The sequence below is a fragment of the Anastrepha obliqua genome, chromosome 2, assembly GCF_027943255.1.
Source record: "Anastrepha obliqua isolate idAnaObli1 chromosome 2, idAnaObli1_1.0, whole genome shotgun sequence".
Lineage (NCBI taxonomy): Eukaryota > Metazoa > Arthropoda > Insecta > Diptera > Tephritidae > Anastrepha > Anastrepha obliqua.
Window position 1 is genome coordinate 49,648,024 of NC_072893.1, and position 24,710 is coordinate 49,672,733.

General features: G+C 35.3%; 1 protein-coding gene across 2 annotated transcripts in view; it reads right to left on the minus strand.

Annotated features, from left to right (window-relative positions):
* Nucleotides 1-24,710, minus strand: part of LOC129236893 (furin-like protease 2) — a 174,391-nt gene that overhangs the window by 19,202 nt on the left and 130,479 nt on the right. For both annotated transcript variants that reach the window (XM_054871182.1, XM_054871181.1), the window contains exons 11-14: nucleotides 21,828-22,104; nucleotides 15,311-15,510; nucleotides 14,774-15,052; nucleotides 14,362-14,615 (exon numbers count right to left, since the gene is read on the minus strand). In XM_054871182.1, the coding sequence (XP_054727157.1) occupies nucleotides 14,362-14,615; nucleotides 14,774-15,052; nucleotides 15,311-15,510; nucleotides 21,828-22,104 (1,010 nt within the window). The remainder of the gene's footprint in view (nucleotides 1-14,361; nucleotides 14,616-14,773; nucleotides 15,053-15,310; nucleotides 15,511-21,827; nucleotides 22,105-24,710) is intronic.

Sequence of the window (24,710 nt, forward strand, 5' to 3'; positions counted from 1 at the left end):
TGCCATGCGACGTGTCAATCGAAAGTGGCGAGCAGCAGCAGGGGAATAATTTGCTCGTAAAAGGTAAGCAAGACAATATGCTGCAGGCGCTGGTGTACGCAATGTTGATGAACGCTGTCGATAGCCAAGCATACCAATACCATGCATAAAAAGTGGATGTAGCGCATATTATTGACGAAGAAGCAACTGAAATCGATACTTGTGCTTTACGCTTTTAATGCTGTCCAGGGCTGGAGCTGCTGGTGTTCGTAGGGCGCAGTGCTAAAATATAATGTGGGGATGCTGTTTGCGCTTAACGAATTTTTTAAAGAATTATAATTCCGTTAAGTTGTACAGGTTCGGAGAATTTTCGGAGATATTAAAATTGAAATACCTTCAAGAAACGTCTAGGCATGAGTGTACTAATTTCTCAGGCCACATTGTACAGGTTCGGAGAATTTTTGGAGATATTAAAATTGAAATACCTTCAAGAAACGTCTAGGCATGAGTGTACTAATTTCTCAGGCCACATTGTGGAAATATATTTTCTCAGTACCAAAAGTTAGATACTGGCGCAGTTGTAACTCACCAGCATGGAAAAATGGTAGAGTATCTCCTATAAAGCGTCTACTCTTCAGCCTTGTGTAGGACAGGGAACGTTCAAAGATCATAAAATCTTCCACAGAAACTCTCTCGCAAACGCTCCAAGGGAAGCGTCATTGGATGTTGTCTTCGTCCAAGCTTCTGCGCCATACGACAGGACGGGCATGATGACACTTTTGTAGACTATTCGTTTTGTTCCTCGAGAGATGACTTTACTACTCGATTGCCTTTTTGGTTCAAAGTACAACTTGTGGGCAAGAGAGATTCTCCATTGTATCAAGGCTGCTTTATTATAGGTGTTAGTGCTGCTTCTCAAATAAACGAAGTCTCTTCTTCTTCAAACTCATAACTGTCAACAGTAGCGTGGGTGCCGATACGCTAGTGCGCCGACTGTTTGTTTGACGACACGAGGTGCTTCGTTTTGTTCTCGCTCACTATCAGACCCATTCGCTTTGCTTCTTTGTCCAGAAATGCTTCGAAGGCAGAACTAACAGCGCGGTTGTTAAGCCCGATGATGTCAATGTCAACATCATTGACAAACACCAACAATCTTATAAAAAATTGTGCCTGAACAATTTAGTTCTCCCGCAGCACGATCCTCTCCAGCATCTGTTTTAAGAAGTGACACGACAGAGGGCCGCCCTTTTAGAAACCTCGTTTAGTATGAAATGGTTCGGAGAGGTCCTGCCCAATTCTGGCGGCGCTGCTGGTAGTCAACCCAGCCTTGTTAGTTTTTGGTTATAATTATGCGCCCATATTTTGCAAGTCGGCCTACTTTTAAGTACGTAATTTAAAAAATTCCAATAGTAAGAGAAGTCGCTTTCTTTGTGCTGCTTAAATAAACTTTTCTCTACAATTTGCAAAGCACTTTCTGCACAATATTGATATATTTTATTGTCACACTGAGAGATGTTTCTAAAGTATGCCTATTTTCAGCCGCTACAGAGACCTGATAACATAATTTGAAGTTAAAATGTATTTTGCTTGATTCTTCCATTTTTCTTTGTGCTCTTCGATTTTCGTTTAATAATATTAACTGAAAGGCTGAGTCTCTCTTGCCCCCACAAAACTTTCTACGCTTAATTTAAAGTGATTACATTAATTTCGCCCCCTGAATCAAGTCTTTCTTATTGTCAGAAGAGCCACAAAAGTTACAGTTGTGCGCCCCATCGTGTTGGGTGTCCGCAACCTTGTCATTCAGTGCAGTTACGACCCTGGTTTCTATCACTGCGTTACTACCCCTGGTAGGTATCAGTTGATGTTATTACTTGACTTTTTTTTATTGGAGCGCTTCAGGCAACGTACAGTCCGCCAATTATGCTGAACCGAAGTGTACTCGCATTGCCTCAAACTCACGCCCACACCACTGCGTACTACATAGCAATTACGTGGCATGTTGTTGGCTGCAAGGAGGAAATCACAAATTGTGAAAACAAGAAAACACGCGTTCATTCGTTTGCGTTTGATAAATTTATTACGCTTGTTATTTATTTCGTTTATACGCTTTCATTTTTGGTTTCTTATCATTTTGATTTCGAATTTGATTTTGCGGCCATTAGCAGGAGACCCAACAGCCATCGGCGTATCACTTTGGTGGGCACGTTTTCATTTTATTCATTGCGCATTCCATGCTGCTGCGTTTGCTTCATACTTTCAGGTTACTGTCACGCTGTTCATATTTAATTTGATATTCTTACCGAAATACTGCCCCGACCAGTGCCACATATTTCCATTCTATCGCCAGATTACGCGCTTCATAGAAATTTGGTTTTGGTACTGATTTTAAGGGATACTCGCCAGCAGACATAAATACGCATAAATTTATCTCACCATTGCGAATGCAGTAGTCAAAGCGAAGGTAAAAATGTTTTGATTGTAAGCGAAACAATTTAGATACCGTAAATTTTTGCTCCAGCTCGGATTTTCATCTAAATTGGCACGTGCCTATTTAAGTTTCCACGTCCGTATGTCTTCTTTTGTTGCTCTGTTAATTCCACGAAATGCTTATGAATTCATAATTTTGCTGTAAATTTCGCTCTTCATCTGCTAGCCACTTCTTGGAATCTCGGAATCTCATCAATCATCGCATGGAAACTTTGGCAAACTATTTGACAGACATTAAAGCCGAAGAATTAGTTTCAGACTGATTAGAATTGCACCAGTTGCAAAGTCGCCAACTATAAAAAAGTATATTTCAAACGGCAAAGATGCGATGGAGTCAATCACCTGCTCTTTTTGGTTCATTATAAACTAATTCATCAACTGGTGTAACACTGACATATGCTATGGTATCTCCTTAACTGGTGTGATGCTGGTACAGCGGCGCACAATTGATATTAGCTGCTGGTATTGAAGAAAAATAGAAGGCGAACTACTTCAGGTGCAAACTGGTGGTAAAGTACTAATTACTAGGTTTGATTATAACAACTTTACTCAGAATTGGTCGATTATTTGTTTTCGTGCCTGTGAATATTGCAAACAAAGCAACCCACCATAAATGACAAGAGATATTTGCTTTAACCTGTCACGGTTGCTTTTCCTCTTACCAAATTTATGCTATACAAAAAAAAGAAAGAGAAGAACCGGGGTTTTTCTTGTAACTTCAAGATATATTTCGTTCTGCTTTTTGCTGCGTAATAGTCTCACTCAAAGCTGCGGCACCAGTGCTAATACAGGTTCGTTCGAAACTTTTCCGTAAGCGCAGCCAAACAGAAATGAGTGAGAAGTACGCGAAGCATTTCGAAGCGGTATTTTTATGCGCACATTCGATGATGTGGAATCAGCCGTTTAAAATGCACAAAAATTTTGATGACTTTTCCGAGCGCGGCTTGAAGCGAGTGACGACAAAAAAGTAAGATAAAGTGATCGTCCAACTTTTTAAGTGAGACCCTTCTTTGCGACTACGCCAAGCACGCACAATTCTTGCTAGAAAGAGAACAGAAGTGAGTATCAACAGCATCGAATGACGACTGAAGGAGGTGAACATACCCTACCGTACCACATCCTCAAAACCACTCTCAGAAAAACACAATGAAAAACGCAAGGCTTGGGCTACCGAAAACATGGAACGCGATTGGAGTAAGCTTGTTTTCTCGAATGAAGCAACTTTATGGGGTTGAGTTCCACTTAAGCGAGCTTGGTCCACAAGCGATACTAAAATCCTTTAGCGCACTGCTAAAAACCCGGTGAAAGTGATTCCCGAGCGCGTATGTTTGGCACTCTTCACCCAAAATTTGAACGCCGAAAAAATGGTCGAAATTCACAAACGAGGATTTTTGAAGTCGGTGAAAAAGATGTATCCAAGAAGAAACAATGATTTGGTTTGCAAGAGCATAATGACCCAAAACACCAAAGTCGACTTTGTAAGGCCTAGAAACAAGAAAATGGTGTCACAGTAATGGTCTGGCTTTCTCAGTCTTCAGACGCACCGATTTAAAGCAACTCGTGCGTCAAGTTGGCATAATCTGGTCCTCTTTGTCGATGAGCTACGCAAAAAAGCTGATCTAAGTATGCCGAGAAGATGCCAAACTATACTCGACTCGGCTTATTGAGTACTTTTAAGTACCGAAAATTTCGGGAATAGGTGATTGAGTCCCGGAATAATTCATTGTTATTTCTCAGGTTAAAATATATGGGGTAAGATTGGAAATTTCGGAATTAGTTGATATGAATTCCGGAATATATATATATATATCTATATACATATATATATAATAAACGTGCAGACCTTCGTTAGTTTAAGATGCGATATGTCCAATGTACTAAAAATGCCGTATCAAGAGTGCGCAGCCTCCTCAAAATCAAGCTTTCGCACTCACATAAAAGGTTTCTGACTGTTTCTTCTTCTTCTGTATTAAGACAGCTTCTACAGAAATTGAAGTACGCGAGTCCCAACCTTCTAGCGTGGCTGTCTATTAAACAATGACCAGTTAATACCCTTGTTATTTTTCTTATAGCTTCTCTGTTAAATCTGAACAAGATTTTCGATCGACCGCTATTCCAATTGGGCTATGTCTGCCTGCATAGTTCGCATGTTGTGAGGTTTTGCCAGCTTGTATTATATTTACCTTTTTGATGGTTTCCCTATCTATAAGTATTTTACAAGTAGCTATAGGTACGGGTATCAGCGTCTTATCCGGTTGGAGATCGAGTGTGGTACCGGTTCGAGCGAGTTCATCCGCCTTGCAGTTCCCTGCTATATTCCTATGGCACTTACACTCTTTTTGGGTATTTGACCGAGCTCTTCCTCCGAACGGCTATTGGTTTTTAAAGAAGAGCTTTTTCCGTACAATGCGAGGTTTGCGCCAGCCGAGGGGCGACCTCGACTCTTTCAAGAACGGAGATTCGAACCTACGCACTCTCGAATGGTAATTATGCACCAACCAAGTCATATATCGAAGGTTATTTCCCAACAAAATAAATGTTCAAATAAAATGTAAATGTTAATAAACAGAATAGGAGTCAACAAAAAAACAACCCAATACATTGATTTTTTGAGAGATAAAGTATATAGTAAGTATATTCCGAGTATAAACCAAATATAACTAGGCATTTTCCAGAATATCTCCTTGAAAGCACCAGTTTATGGATTCACAGATATTTTCCAGAAAACATTTATTTGTGAGCAGTTGTGCGCAATATTAATGCCATATTGCAAGTATCAAGCAAATCCAATTATGAATGCGATTTCTATAAATACCTCAATTTTAGCGCCAGTTAGCTGGCCTAAATGGCTGTCTAACATTCCGACATATGCTCGAAACCACTCACTAAAATCTCTTTTCTTCGGCGCATGGAAAAAATCCACTCACATTTATAAGCTCAGGATAGCACAGGAAAATATTGGCAAGTTTTGACAACTCATTTGCTTCTCATATAATTTCAATCATTTCCTGTGAAAATATGGTTTATTCTCTTACAAAAATCATATAAATCTAAGTTTGAAACTTTGTGCATTTTTTTTTTAAGCACACTTTTATTGCAAGTTATACACATACATTAAGCAATATTTGTAGAATAACTTAAACTAGCAGCTAGAGAATTTCAGTCGTTTATGGGATGCACCCAGTGGTACAAGCCATTTCATTTTTTCCCACTAAAAGAGGAGATCTGTGGTGGATTTTCTTTTGAGTCGGGTGAAAGCAATGGGATTTGCTATCATTTCGGTTATTAAGGAGTTAGAGTGAGCTAAGAGCCTGAGATTGTGAGATGTTGCATATTTCTCTATTTCTTGCGTAACAGTGGATATTTGGAGGTCACGGTGTATTTGTAAGTTTGTAATATATATTAGTAGGGTGAGTTGGTGATCATTCTTAATGTTTTTGACTGAAATTGTTGTAAAACTTCGATATTCGATATTTGCCGCAGTGCCCCAAAGTTGAATGCCATATGTCCACACGGGTTTTAGAACTGCTCAGTATAAGAGCAATTTGCTTTCGACAGAAACTTGGGAATGACGATTTAAAAGCCAATGAAGGTCGGGTAACGCTCCTGTGCAGTATTTTTTTTTTGTTCGAATGCACTGTGAATGTATTCAAAAAATCGATGAACTTGTTGTATAGTCTGAGTTCTTTTCGAAAACCGAACTGATAATTTGAGTATTATTTTTCGTTCTTCGATAATTGGAAACAATCTTTGAAGAATAAAACATTGCAAAAGTTTGGAAGTGATTGGTAGAAGGCTTATTGGACGATACGATTCAACTGAATCTGGTTTTTTGCCAGGTTTGAGGACCATTTTAATCTGAGCCACTTTCCATTGGGCAGGAAAATTTCCCGTTAGTATAACTGCATTAAAAAAATACGTTAATAAAATAACTCCTATTTCTAGGAGCTCTTTGAGTACTTTGGCTGTAGTAAGATCGTAGCCGGGAGATTTATTAGTGTTCTGATTTTTAATGGCAGATTTCACGTCAAATTTTGAGAATTTACGTTTGGGTGGGTCCATTTGATAGGTTTGTGTTAGTATAGAATTTATGTCCTCTAGGGTACCGGGTGAAGAGACCATTGAATGTGGGGTAAATACTCTTTTTAAGTGCCGGGCAAAGGCCGCTGCTCTTTCAGAGTCGCTTTTAGCCCATTCATTATTTTCCATTCGAAGGGCAGGTATCTGGGACATAGGTCTTTTTATATTTCTAGCAGCCTTCCAGAGCCAATACTCAGAATTTGCTGTAGCGTTTAGACTACTGAGAAAGCGATTAAATTGTGTGTTTCATTTATTAACTTTGTGCAAATGTGAAAAAATTCAACGAGTAATTATAAAAATTTCACTCATTTTCTCTATATAAAAAGAAAGTCGAGGATTCGCCAAATTTGCGAGGCACTTGAAACTTGCTTTTTATCCTATAAAAATTTAATGGTCTTTGAAAATGCGTGCCCAAAATCATTCTAAAAGTGTGCAATTTTTATGAGAATCGATTGAGTGTTTTCTCGATGTGCATAAAATTTTTAAACTTTGAATTGAATTGGTTTTAGTGCAAGAAAAGAAGATGTTTTCATAAAAGATTATCAAAATTGAATGAGAGACATATAAATTGCCAAACTGGCCAAAAAGTCATATGGCCATAGTTATTTAAAGCAGCCTATAGATTTATGAAAACTATTGTTTAATATTCAAATTCTATACTTTCTGTTTCTTATTTATTCACAAGCGCATGTACTCGTGTATGTATGTGTGCGCATACAGACATTCAAGGAATAAAAGTAAAAAAAAAAAGTAAAGCAATTTCATTGGAAAGGAAATGAAAATATGCACAGATTAGAGCAGCTGTTGAAAATTGAGTTTATTTTCGCATATTAATTTTCACGCATTCCCTCCTCTAATACCCTCGGTTATTGCTGGCATGCGAAAGAATTTACATAAATAAATGTTCGTTTTCATATATTTCGCATATAAATTTGAATGTATTATTAAATTGAAATTCTGAATTAAATTCTAAATATAATATTTGAATTCCCAATGCTTTTTCTCGTCATAATTCAGGTGGATGGCCAGGAAATAGAATATTTTCATTACTGGTAGGCGTTTTCCAACTTATTTATGTTAAATTTATTTGCTCTGGCAAACTTAAAACAAAAAATGTGTTTTTATTGTAAATATTAGTTTTGTTTGGCTGCATTTGGTGCAGTGATGCCAGCAGGCTAGTAACTTTTTACAGTAAATTACATTCCATTAAAGTAATCAATTAAGTTTTGATGCTGATTAATTCATGCAGCCTGCGAAAACAATATAGAATAGAATATTTTCAACAGTTGTGACTACATTTCGTTGGTTATTTTAATTTTCATAAATTTTTTATAAATTCAAAGTTAATTCTACCAAAAAAAAAAATTCTACATTCGTTATATGGAGAAGATGCGCAGCACCGTCAGGCGAAAAACTATCAAAAATTAAAGAGAAATTCGAGCTAATTCAAACTCACATTTTATTACACTAAAAAATCGTATAAATCAAGGAACCAAACGTGGTGTAAAATTTGAAAAAATTCATCAAATTATCGTACAAATTTCACGCATTTTCTTCATATAAAAGGAAAGTCGAGCATTCGCCAAAAAAAATTGCCAATAATTCGATGCGATTTTTGAGAAATTCGAAACTTGTACTTTTTTATAGCAAAATTTAATGGACTGTAAAACAGCGCACCCAAAATTTTTCTAAAAACTATAAATAAATTAATTACAATTCTTGTGATAATTTTTTTCGATTTTTATAATTTTTATATAAAGTTTAAAATTTGGATTGGTTTTTGTAAGAAAATGAAATGAGCATTAAAAAAAACTAGTCAATTGTTAAAGATAACTTCAAATCGATCCAGACGTCGTAAATCTTAAGGGGGGAAGCTGGTCTAGAATTTTGAAAAAATCGAAAAATTTTTTTTTGTCTTAAAAGGTGCTTTAGGGTCTTAGAAATAATATACCAAATGAGGGATGCCAGCAAAAATGTCTAAATGCCCAAATTTTTCATTCGACGGCAGTGCCTCGCAGGTATGCCCCGAACGCTATTTACAACTTTAAACGCGTTTTTCTCGAAATCACTTTTTTTAAACTGGCCGAAGACATAACTCGAACAAATCTTTACCGATTCTTACGAAATTTTGACAATACATTCGAAATACCTTTCTCCGGAGACGTATGTAGGATTTTTTATTTATATTACATAGTTTTTTTTTTAATCAACAATTTTATGTCGTTCTTTATAGTGAAAATTGTAACTTTTTGTTCAAACGTGCACCATTTCGCGAAAAAACAAAATATCGAAAAAATCCTACGTACGTCTCTTTCTGTTGTTATATAGAAACTAAAAAAATTTTATTTTTTGATCCAGGACAAAAATTAAGGAGTTTACGTCTTCGGCAATGGACCCACTAGAAAAAAAGGCGCCTTAGGAGAACTGCTGGACAGCGGCCATTTTGAAATTAATTCAGACGAAAAATTTTGTATTTGTACCATGAAAGCTATATTATTAAACCTATTTCACAGATTTTCGATTGATTCCTTTGTTGAGTCAAAATAAATTCATAAAATATGCCCATTTTTTGCGCTCTAGACCAGCTTCCCCCCTTAATACAGTGAAACCTCGATATAACGAACTTCGTTATAACGAAAAACTCAACATAACGAATTTTTCTTAAAGCCCCTGAAAAAACCTCGCTTTTATGAAGTTTTTCATACAAAAATGCTCTACTGTATAGTTATAACGAAGATTTTCTGAGTCTGAAAGCCTCTATACCTTCTGCTCAAATATGAACGAGACTGATTTAATAAAACACAAACGGCTAATTATTGTTCAATTTTTATTTTATCTCCTTTAACTCTTTCCGTCTCGGTGGTTAGCGTTGCTAACCACCTATTTTTTATTTTTTTTACGACAGTTGCCGACATCTATATTTTTAATTTTGCACGAATATTGATTATTGCTTTCTTTTAAGTGAAAAGGGCGCTAATAGTTAGAAATACACCCACCACGTGTTGAGAAAATTTAAAGTAAAAATCCGTAGCCGCGCGTTTTTGTGAAAGCTAGAAGTAAAAATTCATAATAAATTCAATAACGCAATTTATGGTTTGATTTTTGTGCAAATTTAGTTCTTGTGGTGTGTTTGATACACAGTGGTTGCTTTCTTGCTGAAATTTCGATTATTTTACGAATATTTTTTATAATCAGTGGTGGTTAGCAACAATAACCACCGTGACGTAAGTATTCCTAGAACTTGCTTTTTTATACGGTCACTATGAGTGGGACTTTCTTTGGTATTTACAATATTTTAGGCAATTATTTCACGCCTGAGTGGCCAGTGTCAAAATCGATATTGGATGTGTGTGGGGCAGATGTACAAAATATCCATGAAGAGCTATTCGACGACGAGGATGACATACCATTATCAAAACTTTGTAAGTCAGAGAGTAATCGACACCAACCGCTTAGAGGCACACCTAGAAGATGCGCCTTTTGCAGTACCAAAAGCGTCCCTGTCCGCACAGTATGGCAATGCAGAACATGCCACGTCCCACTTTGCCTCCGAAAAGGAAAGACATGTTTTTCAGATTTTCACAAGAAATAATTATTAGTAAATCTATTACCAAATTTTGTATTGTCTTTTTTCTAAAAATAAATAAAAAAGTGAAGTAATTGAGTGCATTAGTTTTAATAAATTTTTGTACCCTTCAGTCATGGTGGTTACTGGTGGTGACCACCTTGTTTCTCAAAAACCTAACGGTAAATATTTTTTTTTTGCATTCGTGTGTTACTTGTATTCCATATTAACCAATTAACAACAAAAAATAAATTTTTTATGTCGCAGTAAAGAGCGTGACGGAAAGAGTTAAAGTGATCACCATTGGAGGCGATACACATACAACTGTGTCCAAAAAATAAGGTGACATTTGATTTTAAATTGCGCGCTTTGAAGGATTAGGAGAATTCTTTTTTTTTTTAGGTTGGTAGTACTGTGAGTGACATCTATGTCAAATTTCATGTGAAATATTCATTTACTGTTTGAGATACGCGTCGTTTTGTGAGCTGCTAAAAGTGAGTTTCTCGTTTTTTGCAATGTCGAAATTTGTTGAGCAAAGAATTTGCATTAAATTTTGTTTGCGGAATCAATTTTCGGATACGTTGAGGATGGTGCAGAAAGCCTTTGGTGATGAGGCTATGTCTAAAAAAAATGTTTACAAGTGGTATAGTGAGTTCCAAGCCGGTCGTGAACGTGTCGAAGACGAAGAGCGTCCTGGGCGACCATCAACCTCAACTGACGAAGCTCACGTCCAACAAATCAAAGATTTGGTGTTGAAAAACCGTCGATTAACGATTAGAGACCTTGCTGATGATGTTGGCATATCGAAAGGCTCAGCCAATACCATTTTGAAGGATGTTTTGGGCCTCAAGCGCGTCAAATCTCGACTGGTACCGAAAACATTGAATTTTTTGGACTCGTAATTCGTGATCATTTCATCAAAAACTCAACCCATATCGTTCCGCAACCACCGTATTCACCTGATCTGGCACCGTGCGACTTCTGGCTGTTCAGCAGGCTCAAAAGACCGCTCCGGGGACACCGTTTTGACACGATAGAGGAGATTCAAGCCGCAACGAAGACGGAACTGAAGGCCATCCCGGAAAGTGACTACAACCAGTGTTTCGAAAATTGGAAAAAACGTTGGCATAAGTGCATTGTGTCGGGAGGGGATTAAAGCTGAAGAATTCGCTGTACGTATGGGGCACAAGCAATTTAAGGCTAGCAGCGGATGGCTTGAAAATTGAAAAAAAAACGCTATGATATCGGATTTCGAAAAGTGAGTGGGGAAAGTGCCAGTGTAAGTGGCCAAGTTTGTTCTGATTGGAAAACATGTATACCATGTCTGTTGGCAGAATATCAGCCTCACAATATTTTTAATGCAGACGAAACTGGGCTATTTTTAAATGCGCACCAGATCGAAGAATGGCACTTGAATCTGAAAAATGCCACGGCGGAAAACATAGCAAGGAAAGACTCTGAATTTTATTTACGGTAAATAGTTCTGGCACTGAGAAGAGTCAATTGCTGGTAATTGGAAAATCGGCTAATCCAAGTTGCTTTAAAAATATTCAAAGCTTACCAGTGGACTTCTTTGCGAGCAAAAAAAGCTTGGATGACTACTGAAATATGGTTGGATTACTTAGAAAAATTTGACAACGAAATGACTAAGGCTAATCGCAAAGTGTTATTGCTCGTTGATAACTGCATGGCACACAAAAGCCCTACACCACTGAAATCTATTAAATTATAATTTCTGCCGCCAAACGCAACATCGAAACTGCAACCTCTAGATCTGGGAATAATTAAAAATTTCTAGCAATTTTATCGCAAAGAGGTGGTAAAAATTTTACTCCATGATATGAAAGAGGGGCGCAAGAGTAATATCAACGTTCTACAAGGCATGAGAATGGCCCATAAAGCATGGAAAAACGTAAAACAACAAACGATTGTCAACTGTTTTGCGACATGTGGCTTTGTCGACAGTCCAAATGTTTTGACCACAAATGATTGTGTTCAAGACAGCGAGAATGGCTTGTCGTTAAAAACCATTTCAATTTGAATGAACGATTTGATGATTTTGTTATAATACTTTCGATGACAGCGTCAGCACTACGGGTCTTATTACTGATGATGACATTGTTGATAGTGTTTTGAGCAGAAATACAGTCGACATTGTTGAGGAGGATGAAGAGGTCGAGAACGTTATCACTGCCAAAGAAGCTGAACAAATGGTTGAAAAGCTCCAAACTTTTCTTGAGGCACAGGAAGCTATACCAAAAAGTGCATTCGATAGCTTAGCATCTGTTGAGCGAAGTGTTGATGGCTGCATTCGAAACTTGCGCAAACAAACAAAAATAACCAATTAATAAAATTAATAAAATCTAATTGAAAAAATTTTTAACTTTTTATTTTTTATATCCACCCACTTCAGTGCAGTTTTATCATTATTTTGATGTAAACAGGTAAAACCAGTATTTACTACTGTGGGCAAAAAGTAAGGTGAATTTATTTGTCAAACTTCGCGGGATTAAAATTTCGCTCTAGTTATTTTTTTCATGAGTTGGCATCACTGTTAATAACATCTGGGCCAACTTTCATGTGAATGTAATTATCAGTAATATATTTATGCTTGTGTTTACCAAACAACCCAGAGTGCATTTTTCGATTTTTACAACGTCTGATTTGATTGAGCAGAGAAGTGCCATCAAATTTTGTTTGCGGAATGAAATTTCGGCTGCGGAAACGTTTAGCATGTCGACCATCGACGTCAACAGATGAGCAACACGTCAATAAAGTGAAGGAGTTAGTGCTCAAAAATCGTCGGTTGACTGTTAAAGACCTTACTGATATGATCGGAATATCAGAAGGATCTGTGAAAACCATTTTGAAAGACCATTTGGGCCTACGAAAAGTAAAACCTCGTTTGGTACCGAAAACTCTCAATTTCTTGGAAAAAAGGTGTCGCGTTGATGTGTGTGAAACAATGCTTTCAGACTATCAGGACAAGCTCAAATGCATCATTACGTGAGATGAGACTTGGATTTATGCTTACGACCCTGAAACAACCGACCAATCAAGCGAATATCGTGCGAAAGGCGAGGCCAGACCGAAAAGAGCACGACAAAGTCGTTCAAAAATAAAGGTCATGATGACAGTTTTTTTCGATTTTCGTGGTGTGGTGCACTATGAATTCCTTCCACCTGGCCAAACTGTTAATAATGAATATTATTTGAGCGTTATGCGTCGTTTACGTGAAGCAATTCGTCTAAAAAGACCAGAATTATGGGCCAACAACTCTTGGTTTTTGCGTCCCGATAATGCACCGTCTCACACTGCACTCGTTCTTCGTGACCATTTCGCCAAAAATTCCACGCATATCGTTCCGCAACCACCGTATTCGCCTGATTTGGCTCCGTGTGACTTCTGGCTATTCCCAAAACTCAAGAGACCACTCCGGGGAACGCGTTTCGAGTCGATTGAGGAGATAAAAGCTGAATCGAAGAAGGTGCTGATGGCTATACCGGAAATGGACTATTTGGCATGTTTCGGGGATTGGAAAAATCGTTGGCATAAGTGTATTTCATCGAGAGGGGATTATTTTGAAGGCGATGAAATTGATTTACAAATAAGATTTTTCATTTTACAACCAAATTCACCTTACTTTTTGCCCACAGTAGTATAAAGAATTTTCTTTCAGATTTCTTTAAATTTCGTTTTACCTAGGTTTTGCCAAAAAGTACTTATAGCGAATAAATAGATAAAACGAAAAATTTTCAGGCTCCCTTCAGATTCGTTGTATCGAGGTTTCACTGTGCTTTAAAATTAATGTTTTTTTCAAATTAATTTTTAATACTTTTCTGTCTTAGTTCTTAAAATGTAATAAATTTTATAATTCCAATAGAAAAAAAGTACCGAAGAGAAAAAAAAGTATTCAATTATTAGAGATAATTCGGATCAGCTCTCGTAAATTTTAATATTTTAAAATTAGTATTTTTTTAAATAAATTTTTAATTTTGTTTTGGCTCAAGACTTCAAATATAATAGATTCTATAATTCCAATGGAAAAAGAGTACCGATTTTGTTCATGTGCAAAGAGTGATGCACCCTAATGTACATACAAACGTTTGCTAAGCAGGAGTACATGCAGTGACTCGCTTAAATTACTACAACCCGTACTTATTTGAAGTGTTTCAAATGCAATACAACAAAGCAAATTTTTTTTAATCTCATTGAATCCTTTTGTAGTTGTCTATAAAAACCGAACTTACCTGCAGCACAGCAAATATGAGCGCAAACACAGTGATGACCAACAGACATGCGGCCACCGCAATGGCAGTAATTGTCGTCAGCGGTGAACCCACACGCGAAAAGAAGCCACCGAAGGCGCCACCATTTCCACCTACAGCATCCTCGTCCAACAGACCGCCATACAAGCCGCCACTATATGCACTACCGAATTGTTGTTGCTCAGCGGCCGCCGCAATGCGACGCTTGCCCGCCGGTGATGCATTGATGCAACCGCCTGCAAAAACAAACACAAGTGACATGTTGAAATCCATGAAAGAGTTTCGAATTGAGCGCACATTAATGAATATGCACACATACACACACACACACGTACATATAAAATGTATTGTATGTGCCTCACCAGCTGACGAATATCCACTGTCATTCACTTACCAGTATCCTTATCACAATGACAGCATGACTGATCCTCCGGTGCCGCATCGGTGGGACAACAGGGCACACATTGATTATTCAAACGATCCAAATGTAAGGGGAAAGCGCACGTTTTGCACGAATATTGGCCAGGCCCGGAGCAGGAACGACACGAGTCATGACACGTTTTACATGTTTGCGTGGGTGAGTCGTAGTATTGTGAGCCCAGGCACTCCATACAGAGGCCACCGTCTAGCATGAAATGCAGCGGACAGGATGTGCAGGCCAGTGGACCGGCACCTGTGGCAATTGTAGCGCGCGGTAATAGTTGGCGTAAGTGAATAGATGTAAAAGTAGAAGAAGAAGAAGAAAATAGAGTATAGAAAATAAAGCAAATGAGTTATATATTCATGGAACGTTGGTTGGCAAATCTAGCGTTGCTGCAAAGCATCAGATTTGTGAAAATTGAAATTTAACAAATCCACACACTCAGCGGCACGTGTTGCCAGTCGCTGTTAAACAGCTTTGCAACATTGGCAGAAGGCACACACAACTTACCGTTGCAAGTTTTGCAATAATGATGACACTTCTGACAGCCAAACTCAGACTTGTAGAAACCCTCCGGGCACTCGGGATGACATTCGCCGCCAGCCAACTGCCAACCTGTCGGACACTGAACGCACTGGTCACGACGCGGTCCGCTGCAGGTGTGACAGCTGAGGTAACACTTAGCGCAGGTGCCACGGTCGCTGTAATAGCTGCAAGGGGAGAAGAAATGTAGATTGTTGAAGAAAATAAAGTTTTAGCAATAGAGTTTATTGAAAGCAAAGAAAAAATACAAAAATAATCCTTAAGTGTAAATTTTTTATGCTAGTCATTACTGGCAACACAGAAAAGTGACGATGCGCGCAGTAGTTCGGCGAGCGAGCGGTGGTGGTCAGGGTGAGCAGCTGAAAGTGTGAAAAAGTTGTTGATAAATTTTCTTTCTACTTTAGTGCCATAGTAGTTGGGATGATGCTGTTCGTGCTGTTGTTTTTACAGCAGCTGCTTGTTAGCGAAAAAGTTCTGTGCACCGGCGGAGCGAGCGGACACACCTCTGCAACTTTAAAACTTTTAATGGTGACGCAATCTTTATGCTGCTTGTGTTATGAGTTCATGCAGATAGTTGTTATTTTAAATATTTGAACAGGTTAAAAAGTGACGGAAGCTTAATCGTGAGCACTTCAATATGATAAGCATAAATAAAATGGACAAATAAAAAAGAAATGTATGAGGTAATAAAGAGAAACTGAAAACAAAGTTCAAAATCAAATAAATTGAAAGGAAAAAGAGTTGCTGGAACGCTCGAAAGTTTTTTATGTCTCTTAAAAGATAAATTTCTAATGAATTTGTATGAAGTAAAACTAAAATAAATCGAAATTCTGAAATGTTTTTTTTGCCAAATAAAAATCTCCATTACAAAAATGTACATATGTTACACAACAAAAAATTAAGGTTTTAACAATATCATGGGATTTTTTCTAAAACAAAAAAGTTTTAAAAAATTTTTATATATGCAATATTTCAGCTTATAAAATTTTATTAAATTTACAATATACAAAAAAGAACAAAAAATATTTGCGAACGGAGGAAAATTAGTAAAATTTGAAATTAGTTTAATGCAAAGCGAAAAATCAATTCACAGATGATATTATGAGTACATGCCTCCTAAATGTATGCTTTAATATTGCTACTGAAGCTAAGAAATGTGTTTTGCAGCGAACAAAGAAAAAGGTGTAGATTAGCCGATAGCCCTGGCAGCTAGTGCTTCATTAATTATAATTTTAACTGTAATTAATCTAAATAAATAAAGAAAAGATTCAGATTAAAATTACAGCAAGGAATAAGGTAGAGGCGAAAATTTTGCTGAAGAAAAGGACAAAGGCAATGATAAAAATAAAGATACAAAAGGGAAGTTAAATTTAAATATTTAGTATAGGCACAAAGGTGAAGGTGAATACGAAGATAAGACGGGGTAGCATAAAAATACAGAAAAAGCGATAAAGGTAAAGATAAAAAATAGAATGCAAATAGGGGAAAAGATAGAGCTAACAGATAAAGATAAGGAGGCAAGGATAGAAATACAACTCAGTAAAAAACTAAGTAAAAAACGAACTACAATTAGAATTTCGACTGGTTGAAAAAATTAAATAAAATCAAAACGAAAAACAATTTAACTTAAGGGGACAGATACCTGTAAAATTTCGAAAAAAAATTTTTTTTTTTCATAAAATGTTAATATAAGCCTTCAAGAATATGTCAAAAAAAATTTTTAGAACGTAAATTTAAGTATTTCTTATATTATAGATAGTCAACCGTGACGACTCTATTCTTTGCGTTCAAGCGCTGGGAGAGGAATTTTCATGTATTCAAACTTTAGACGCGTCTTTCTCAAAACTATATTTTTCGAATTGGTGCACACGATAACTCGAATAGCTATTGACCGATCTCCCTGAAATTTTGCACACACCTTTTCTATGATAGTACTTTTATTCTATTATATTATATAAATACAAGTTTTCAAAAATTTTTCGAAAACGTAATTTTTTCGAAGCAAAAATAGTAGGAAACTTCGCCCCAAAATTCATTGTTTTTTTGAAGCATTTTATTCCGCGAATTTGGAAGAATTGAGTGTACATCCGTCATTTTAAATGATTAAAATAAAAAAAAAATTATATTATTTTAATGTATAAATAAACAGTATGCCAATTTTGAAAGAAATATATTGACTTTTCATTTTAAATAATATTAATGCAAATCAGGGAAAATATGGCCGTTCACAGGTATATGTCCCCTTAAAAAAAATAGATACAACTCAAATGTATAGCTTCGAAAAATATCCTATTATCCGCAGGAACTCTTATGACGTAAAGACGACGCTTTTAAAAATATTTAGAAGTGATTGTGGGCATTAAAAAAATGTTTTAAAAATTGGTGAGTAATCGAAGCAGAAAATTAAAAAAAAAAATTTTTGGAAAAATTTTTGAGTATTCAATCCAGAAAACTAAAACAAAATTTTTTTTTGTAAAAATTATTGACTTCTCGAAACAGAGTAACTGAAATAAGTAGCTCCAAATTTGCACAAAAAAACTAATATTTGGTTATTTCTTATAATATTTCATGGTTACTATAAAAAATAACAAAAATGAAATTATCTTACTTTAAAAAATTATTTACAAAATTTTTATATTTTTTTTCTTCTTTGTTAAGCAACTTATACCCACAGTAATAAAAATGCTACAAATAGCGCAAAAGAAAACGAAAATGTTGGCCCACATAAATTGACTATATGAAAGTAATAGAAAATTTTTGTCATCTTTGTTTCTTAAATGCTATTTTAGTGCAGAATTTTTGGCTATGAAAAGCTCCGATAATGAAAACGAACAACTCAAAACTTGAAAAATATTTGAAATATTTTTATAAACCAATTTATTTTAAATATAACTGAATATGTGACGATGTGAGCAATGAACTTTAAACACTTTAAAAAAATACCTTAATTCTCTCATTATTCAATAATTCGCAACTATTTTTGTAAACAGTGGCTCTGAAGCAGCAAGAAACAAATTACAAAAAGAAAAATAGATATGTTTGGCTGTTTTAGCATAATTTTTGTTTGCTGAATTTCCACGACGATGATGGGAAAAAGCTAAAAAAACTATATAAAAGGATTTATGCAATGGCGACGATGGGAATGTCTATGCTGCTATAACAACAACATGCGAAACATTTTAAAAAGCTATGAAAAGTTATTTAAAATTGATTTAATACTTTCTTCACATTGTTGCATTTCTAAAAAATTTTCTAAGAAAAGCTTCGATAATGAGTCCAAGAGAGACTTAACACGCGTCAGTTTCTTGCGGCAATTTGATAATAAAATCACTTCATTTTGTGTGAAAAAGGTGCAGCACAGCCAACTTATTTTATTTTTTTTATTTTTCAATCTGCTGTGATTTGTTTTTTACAAGTACACAAACTTTTCTCACTTTTTAATGTTTTCCTGTTGGAATTTAACTTTTGATGTTGAGTCAAATTGACATTTTTTGCCAGAGCTAATCAGAGCGCGTCATCAAAGTTCTTGTAAATATATGCTAGTTTTTATTAAATATGACTTTTGTGCAAAAATTTCTCGCTGTTAAATGCAAAGAGGATAGAAAAAACTGAAGACGGCTTTAAAACTATTTGAACGTGATTTTTAACATTGCTTTAGTAAACAATATAAGAAGCATCTCAAAGTTTTAAAAAATACTTTTAACTTTTTTATAAAAATATTTAAATTTTTTGATGAACTTTATTTTTTTTCTTTCTTGTATTTAAATTTGTTTTTATTTAAAATTTTTTTTTATAAAAATATTTAATTCTTTTTTAATATTTTTATGTTTTTTATAAACATATACACTTTCTTTCTTTTGTTTGAAATTTTTTTCTTTTATTTACAATTTTTTCTATAAAAAGATTTTTTTTATTTAAAATTTTTTTTAAAAAGAAAATTTTTGTTTGGTTTTTTTTTTTAATTTTTTTTTATAAAAATAATTACATTTTTTTATAAAAATATTTAAAATTTTTTTCTATAAAAATATTTAATATTTTGTTTGTAAAAATATTAATTATTATTTATTGTTATTAATATTTTTTATGTAAGTATTTAAGCATTTTTAAATTTTTTTTTTAAATTATACAAAAAATAATGCCAAAAAATAAACCTAATATTTTAAAAAAGAACGTGAAGTTATTTAGGAATACTTTGGAAAAAATATCCTGTCCACTAAAATCAAAATAAGTAGCTCGAAACTGTTAAAAACCGCTCGTAGTTTTTTTATAATAAAATTTATGTAAAAATTCCTGACAGTAGAAAGTTGCGACGATAAGGAAAAGTAATTTAAAACATTGCCTGCGGCTATCAAAGCCACGGTTAAAAAATGGGTTACTACAACCCACAAGCGAGCTTAGCAGGCTGAGAGAGGCTGATATTACCTGTCATGAGCCACCGACTGTCGCAGTTCCTCCTGACACTAAGCAGAAAGGACTGCAGGCAGCTGATTGGACTGATGACGGTCCACTTTCTATTGGCAAAGCACATGGAAAAGGTGGGCATCTTCGACAGTGCACTCTGCCCAATATATGACGTACTTTCTGTACGTCTGTCCCGCCTTCGCTCGAATTAGGTTAGAGGTCTTTAGCACTGCTATGCTAAGAAGCGACCATCTTGACTCCTTGACACCACAAGATCTACTCAGATTTCTTCGGAGATCGGGTAGATTTAAAGAAAATTAAAAGGGAATCCAAGTGTAGTACAATGGACAATCAATGTCAGAGTGCTGCACTTGCTAGTTGTCCCGACAATAAGAAGACACAAAAAAAAAAATTTGAAACATCTTTAAAAATAACTATTTGAAATTTATTGAAAATCATAGAAATATTTTTGAATTTGTTTGCAATTATTTTGAAAGCAGCCTCGGCCCGTGGACTTAGGAAAAAAAAAACAATACAGATCTTTAAAAAAATATTTAGATATCCATATCGAATAGCTAAATTGTTTTTTTTTTGCTTCCCTTAAATTTTCGATCGGCAGAGGCTGCTCACAAAATAATGGCAAACAAAATTCAAAAATATTTCGATAAAGTAAAATTTAAATATTTTTAAAAGTGTTTTAAATTGCTTTTACTTATCGATGCAACTTTCCATGGTCAGATATTTGATATATTCAAATTAGGATTCTGTTTAAAGTATTGGTTGAGAAAAGTGGCGCCGGCTGATAAAGAGAAAAGCTCTTAATATTTTTAAGTTATTTGAAAGGAAGGAAAAGCTACGAAAATGAAAAGAACCAAATCAATAATCCAAATATTTAAAAAATAATTATTTAGCAACATTTTTCGCATAATTTTGTTTGAAAAATGTGGCCTTTATTTAAACCAAAAAACATCGTTAACAATTTCTGCCGACAAAAGTGAGAATGGCATGCAGCAATTTTTTTATAAATTGTTTTTTGTTAATTATTATTTTTTAAATAAATTTTATTTAATGAAATTTTTCAAACACAATTTTCTCTACGAAGACATTCGGCCGCAAAAAAAGCTGAATGTTAAAAGAAAAATAAAGAAGGAAGACGCTGAAATATAAGACGTTGCTATAAAATATTTGATAAGATTTGTTTGAAGATCCTATTTTCATAAAAAAGCTAATTTGTAAAAAAATTTTAAATTATTCTTCAAAATTTCTAGTCTTTGAAAATTCACGACAAAGAAAAAAATCAAATTAAAAGGAATTCATAACACTAACACTGATGAGACCAATTCATATACGTTTAGTAAAATGAAAAAAAAAACAAAATTTTAAATAAGACTACTTTGAAAAACAAAAAATGAAAAAAATGAAGTAGTTAAAGAGATAAGAAATAAAATAAAAGACCGTCATATATGTAAATACGTATGTAGAGGTATATAATATATTTTGAAAAATTTCTGAATCGCGGAGAGCAACGAGAATTAAGGCAAGCAAATAAAAATAAGTTAAAAAATTCAAACATTCAAACATTACAAATTATAAAATCAATTAGTAAAAATCAGTAAAAAACTCGATTTAAAATTAGAATTTTAAAATAAATTTAGAAGATTAAATACTGCAATGAAAAAAATTTGTTTTTTTTTTAATTAACCCTCAAATTGCTTTAAAAAGGCAGAGCAGGCAAAAAACATACATACAGTTAATTGAATTTTCATACCTAGTGACTTAGCACCAAATTGAATAGTGACACAAAACCAAAAAGTTTAATACTCAGAGTTTTAGTTTTTGTAATAAAATAAAATGTCGCAAACAGCCATTAAGTGCAACAACTTTCAGACACTTTGTCACTTTTACAATATCAACGTCAAACGCTAACTATGTATGTACTCTCAAGAGCTCATTTCATGCTCCCTTACACCACCCTCGTTCTTCCCTCCACAATACTATCCCACCCCTTACGTCCTTCCCTCCTGCCTTTTCGAACGTAAATTAATGCGCTCTTTAATAAACGACAACAACTCCCATTAATTACCCATCAGCGCAGGTAGTGCGACATTCGCCGCTTTGCAGTTGTAATCCTTTGGCGCAGGCGGTGCAATTCATTCGTGACACGCACTGGGTGCAAGTGTGCAGGCATTTCGCGCAAATGCCCGCCTCCATGTAGAAGCCATCATCACAGCTACTGACGCAGCGATGCGATTGTAGGAGTAAACTTTGCGGGCACGAGAGGCAATTCGATTCGGTGGGTCCATCACAGGTTTCGCAGGTGGAGTGACAGGTGTGGCAGTGATTGTTGTCGTAGTACTCAGCTGCAAGTGATGAAGAAAAAGAGTAGAGAAAAATAAAAACAGAGTTGAGTGAATGAGTTGTTAATTAGTTATCTTCGGTGGTAAAAATTTACAAAATATTGCAGGCGATTGTTGTAATTTTTTTGAAATATATTTTTTAAATATATACATAATTATATAAATAAATATTGATATTTAAATATATGTCATTGGTTTTGGTTAGAAATAATAATAAATAGTGTTCAATGCAGTAATAAGCAAATTTGCGAGAAAATCAAAAAAAGTTAAAATATTGATTAGAATTTTTCATATAAAATATTTATCTTGTAAAGAAGGAACAAGGTATCTTTAAAACTGAAGAATAATTCGATTTATTCATAAACAAAACTAAAATTGTTAATGTTTAAAAAATAAAAATAAATGTTAAAATATAGTAAAATTAAAAGCATAGTGTCTCCTAGCCTTCATATTGGATATGCAAATAAGTTTCCGTCCTCTTAAAAGAGGTGTCGCTGCTGATACTATTTTTTTGTTCGCTGTAGTAATATACTGGTGATTTGAAAGTGTATATGTGAAGTCTCGATCGCAGTAGTTGACATTCATTTGAAGCGTAAAGATCATTTTTTATCTGACGCCAAAAGTGTCCACGTTCGTCGCGAAAAAACAGCACTTGCGGGAAGTCATGCTTTATTATTACCTTTTAAAGAAAAATGCAGCTGAAACGTGTCGATACGGATCAATATTTACGATAACCACGCTCCATCAAATGCAACTTGTAAAGAGTGGTTTCAAAGCTTCTAAAGTGGCAATTTTGACGTGAGTGATAACGATGGAACGAGCGAAGAGGCACCGAAAAAAGTCAAATATACTTAACTACAAAAATTATTGGATGAAGACGCATGCCGAACCCTTGATGATATGTCTAAAGAGTTAGCAGATCAGATATCGGTAAACGTTTGCACGCGATGGTAATGGTCCAGAAAGCAGACAACTGGGTGCCTTATCAATTGAAGGAGAGGGATATCAAGAGACGTTTGGTTACTTGTGAGATGCTTCTTGAACGGCAGAAAAGAAGAGGTTTTCTGCATCACATCGTCACTGGGGATGGAAAATGGATCTCTTGCGAAATACCCTAAACGTCGAAAATGTTGGAGCCTGCCAGGTGTACCAGGTCCATCGACAGTGAAAAAAATATACATGCTTCAAAGGTTATGTTGTGCATCTGGTAGGATCAGAAGGGTGTCATATATTATGAACTCCTTAAGCCATCTGAAATCGCAGCTAATGCATTTGAATTGAGCTCTCAAAGAAAAGCGGCCGTAATGGGACGGTAGACATGACAAACTGACTTTGCTGCATGACAATGCCAGGCCACACGTCACTAAATCGGTCCAGAGTCCACGTCACTAAGTCGGTTAGAGGGACTGAATTGAGAAATCTGGCCCCACCAGCCGTATCCCCCAGACATTGTACCTTCGGATTACTATCTGTTCTGATCAATGCAGTCAGCCCATATCGGAAAGCGGTTCACTTCTTATGAGAGAATCACAAGTGGCTCAATGAATGGATGAAGTCAAAAGAACTCGAATTCATCGTCAGAGAAATCCGTATGCTGCCTGAAAGATGGAGTAAAGTTGTAGCTTCCCATGGCACTTATTTCACATAATTTCATGTAATATTTAATTGTTTAAATAATTCGCAACTTTGGCCAAGAAAGGACGGAAACTTATTCCCATACTGAATAGATTCTCAGCAACCAAGAGGCTGTTCTAAAAATTTCTGATGGTTAACTTTTGAAAGGCATTAAAAAACTTTATCTGTTAAAGTAGAATTCTCCAACAAAGTTTATACTACTGTTAGATATACAATAGTATTTTATTATGATTATCTATCGCAAGTACTAAGATGTTCAATAAGTTGCGATTCGATAAGAGAGGGCGTTGCTACCTCGACGCAGATGAACTTTCATTTCAATTTGTCAATTCATTCTTTGTTTTTTTTTTTTTTTGTATTTTCTACAATGGAAAAAATGAAGTATCCAGTGATTGAATTTTTATTTTTGGAAGGTTTAGAAGCAAAGGAAATTTATGACCGAATGTTGAAAATAAATAAAGATTTTTGCCATCAATTAGGACATGAGAAAGATGGGTAGTTGACAAGCCTTGAAGTCGATCCACCTCAAGGACCTCTAAAAACAGCAAAAACACCAGAAATTGTAAAAAAAATAGAGGATAATCCTCAAGTGACTGCGAGAGATTTAGTAGAAGCCCTAGGCATCTCATTCGGCAGTGTAAGCAATATTTTGACTGTAGTATTGGGCTTCAGAAAAGGCTGCCGCATTCACTAACAATGGAGCAAACACATAAACGTTGAATGCGACTTTCTCAGCAACATTTAGAGCGTTTTCGAAAGGATAAAGTGGATTTTTTGCGCCGATTCCTTACAGTGAATAAGACTTGGGTCTATCACCTTAATATCAAAACAAAACAAGAGGCTAAAGTGTGGTTTGAATCTGATTTTTCGGCTCCGTAACGAGTTCGTATCCAGAAATCGACCAAGACGGTGTTAGCATTAGTTTTTGGGGATGCGAAAGGAATTTTGTTTGTGGATTACTTGCAAACTGATAA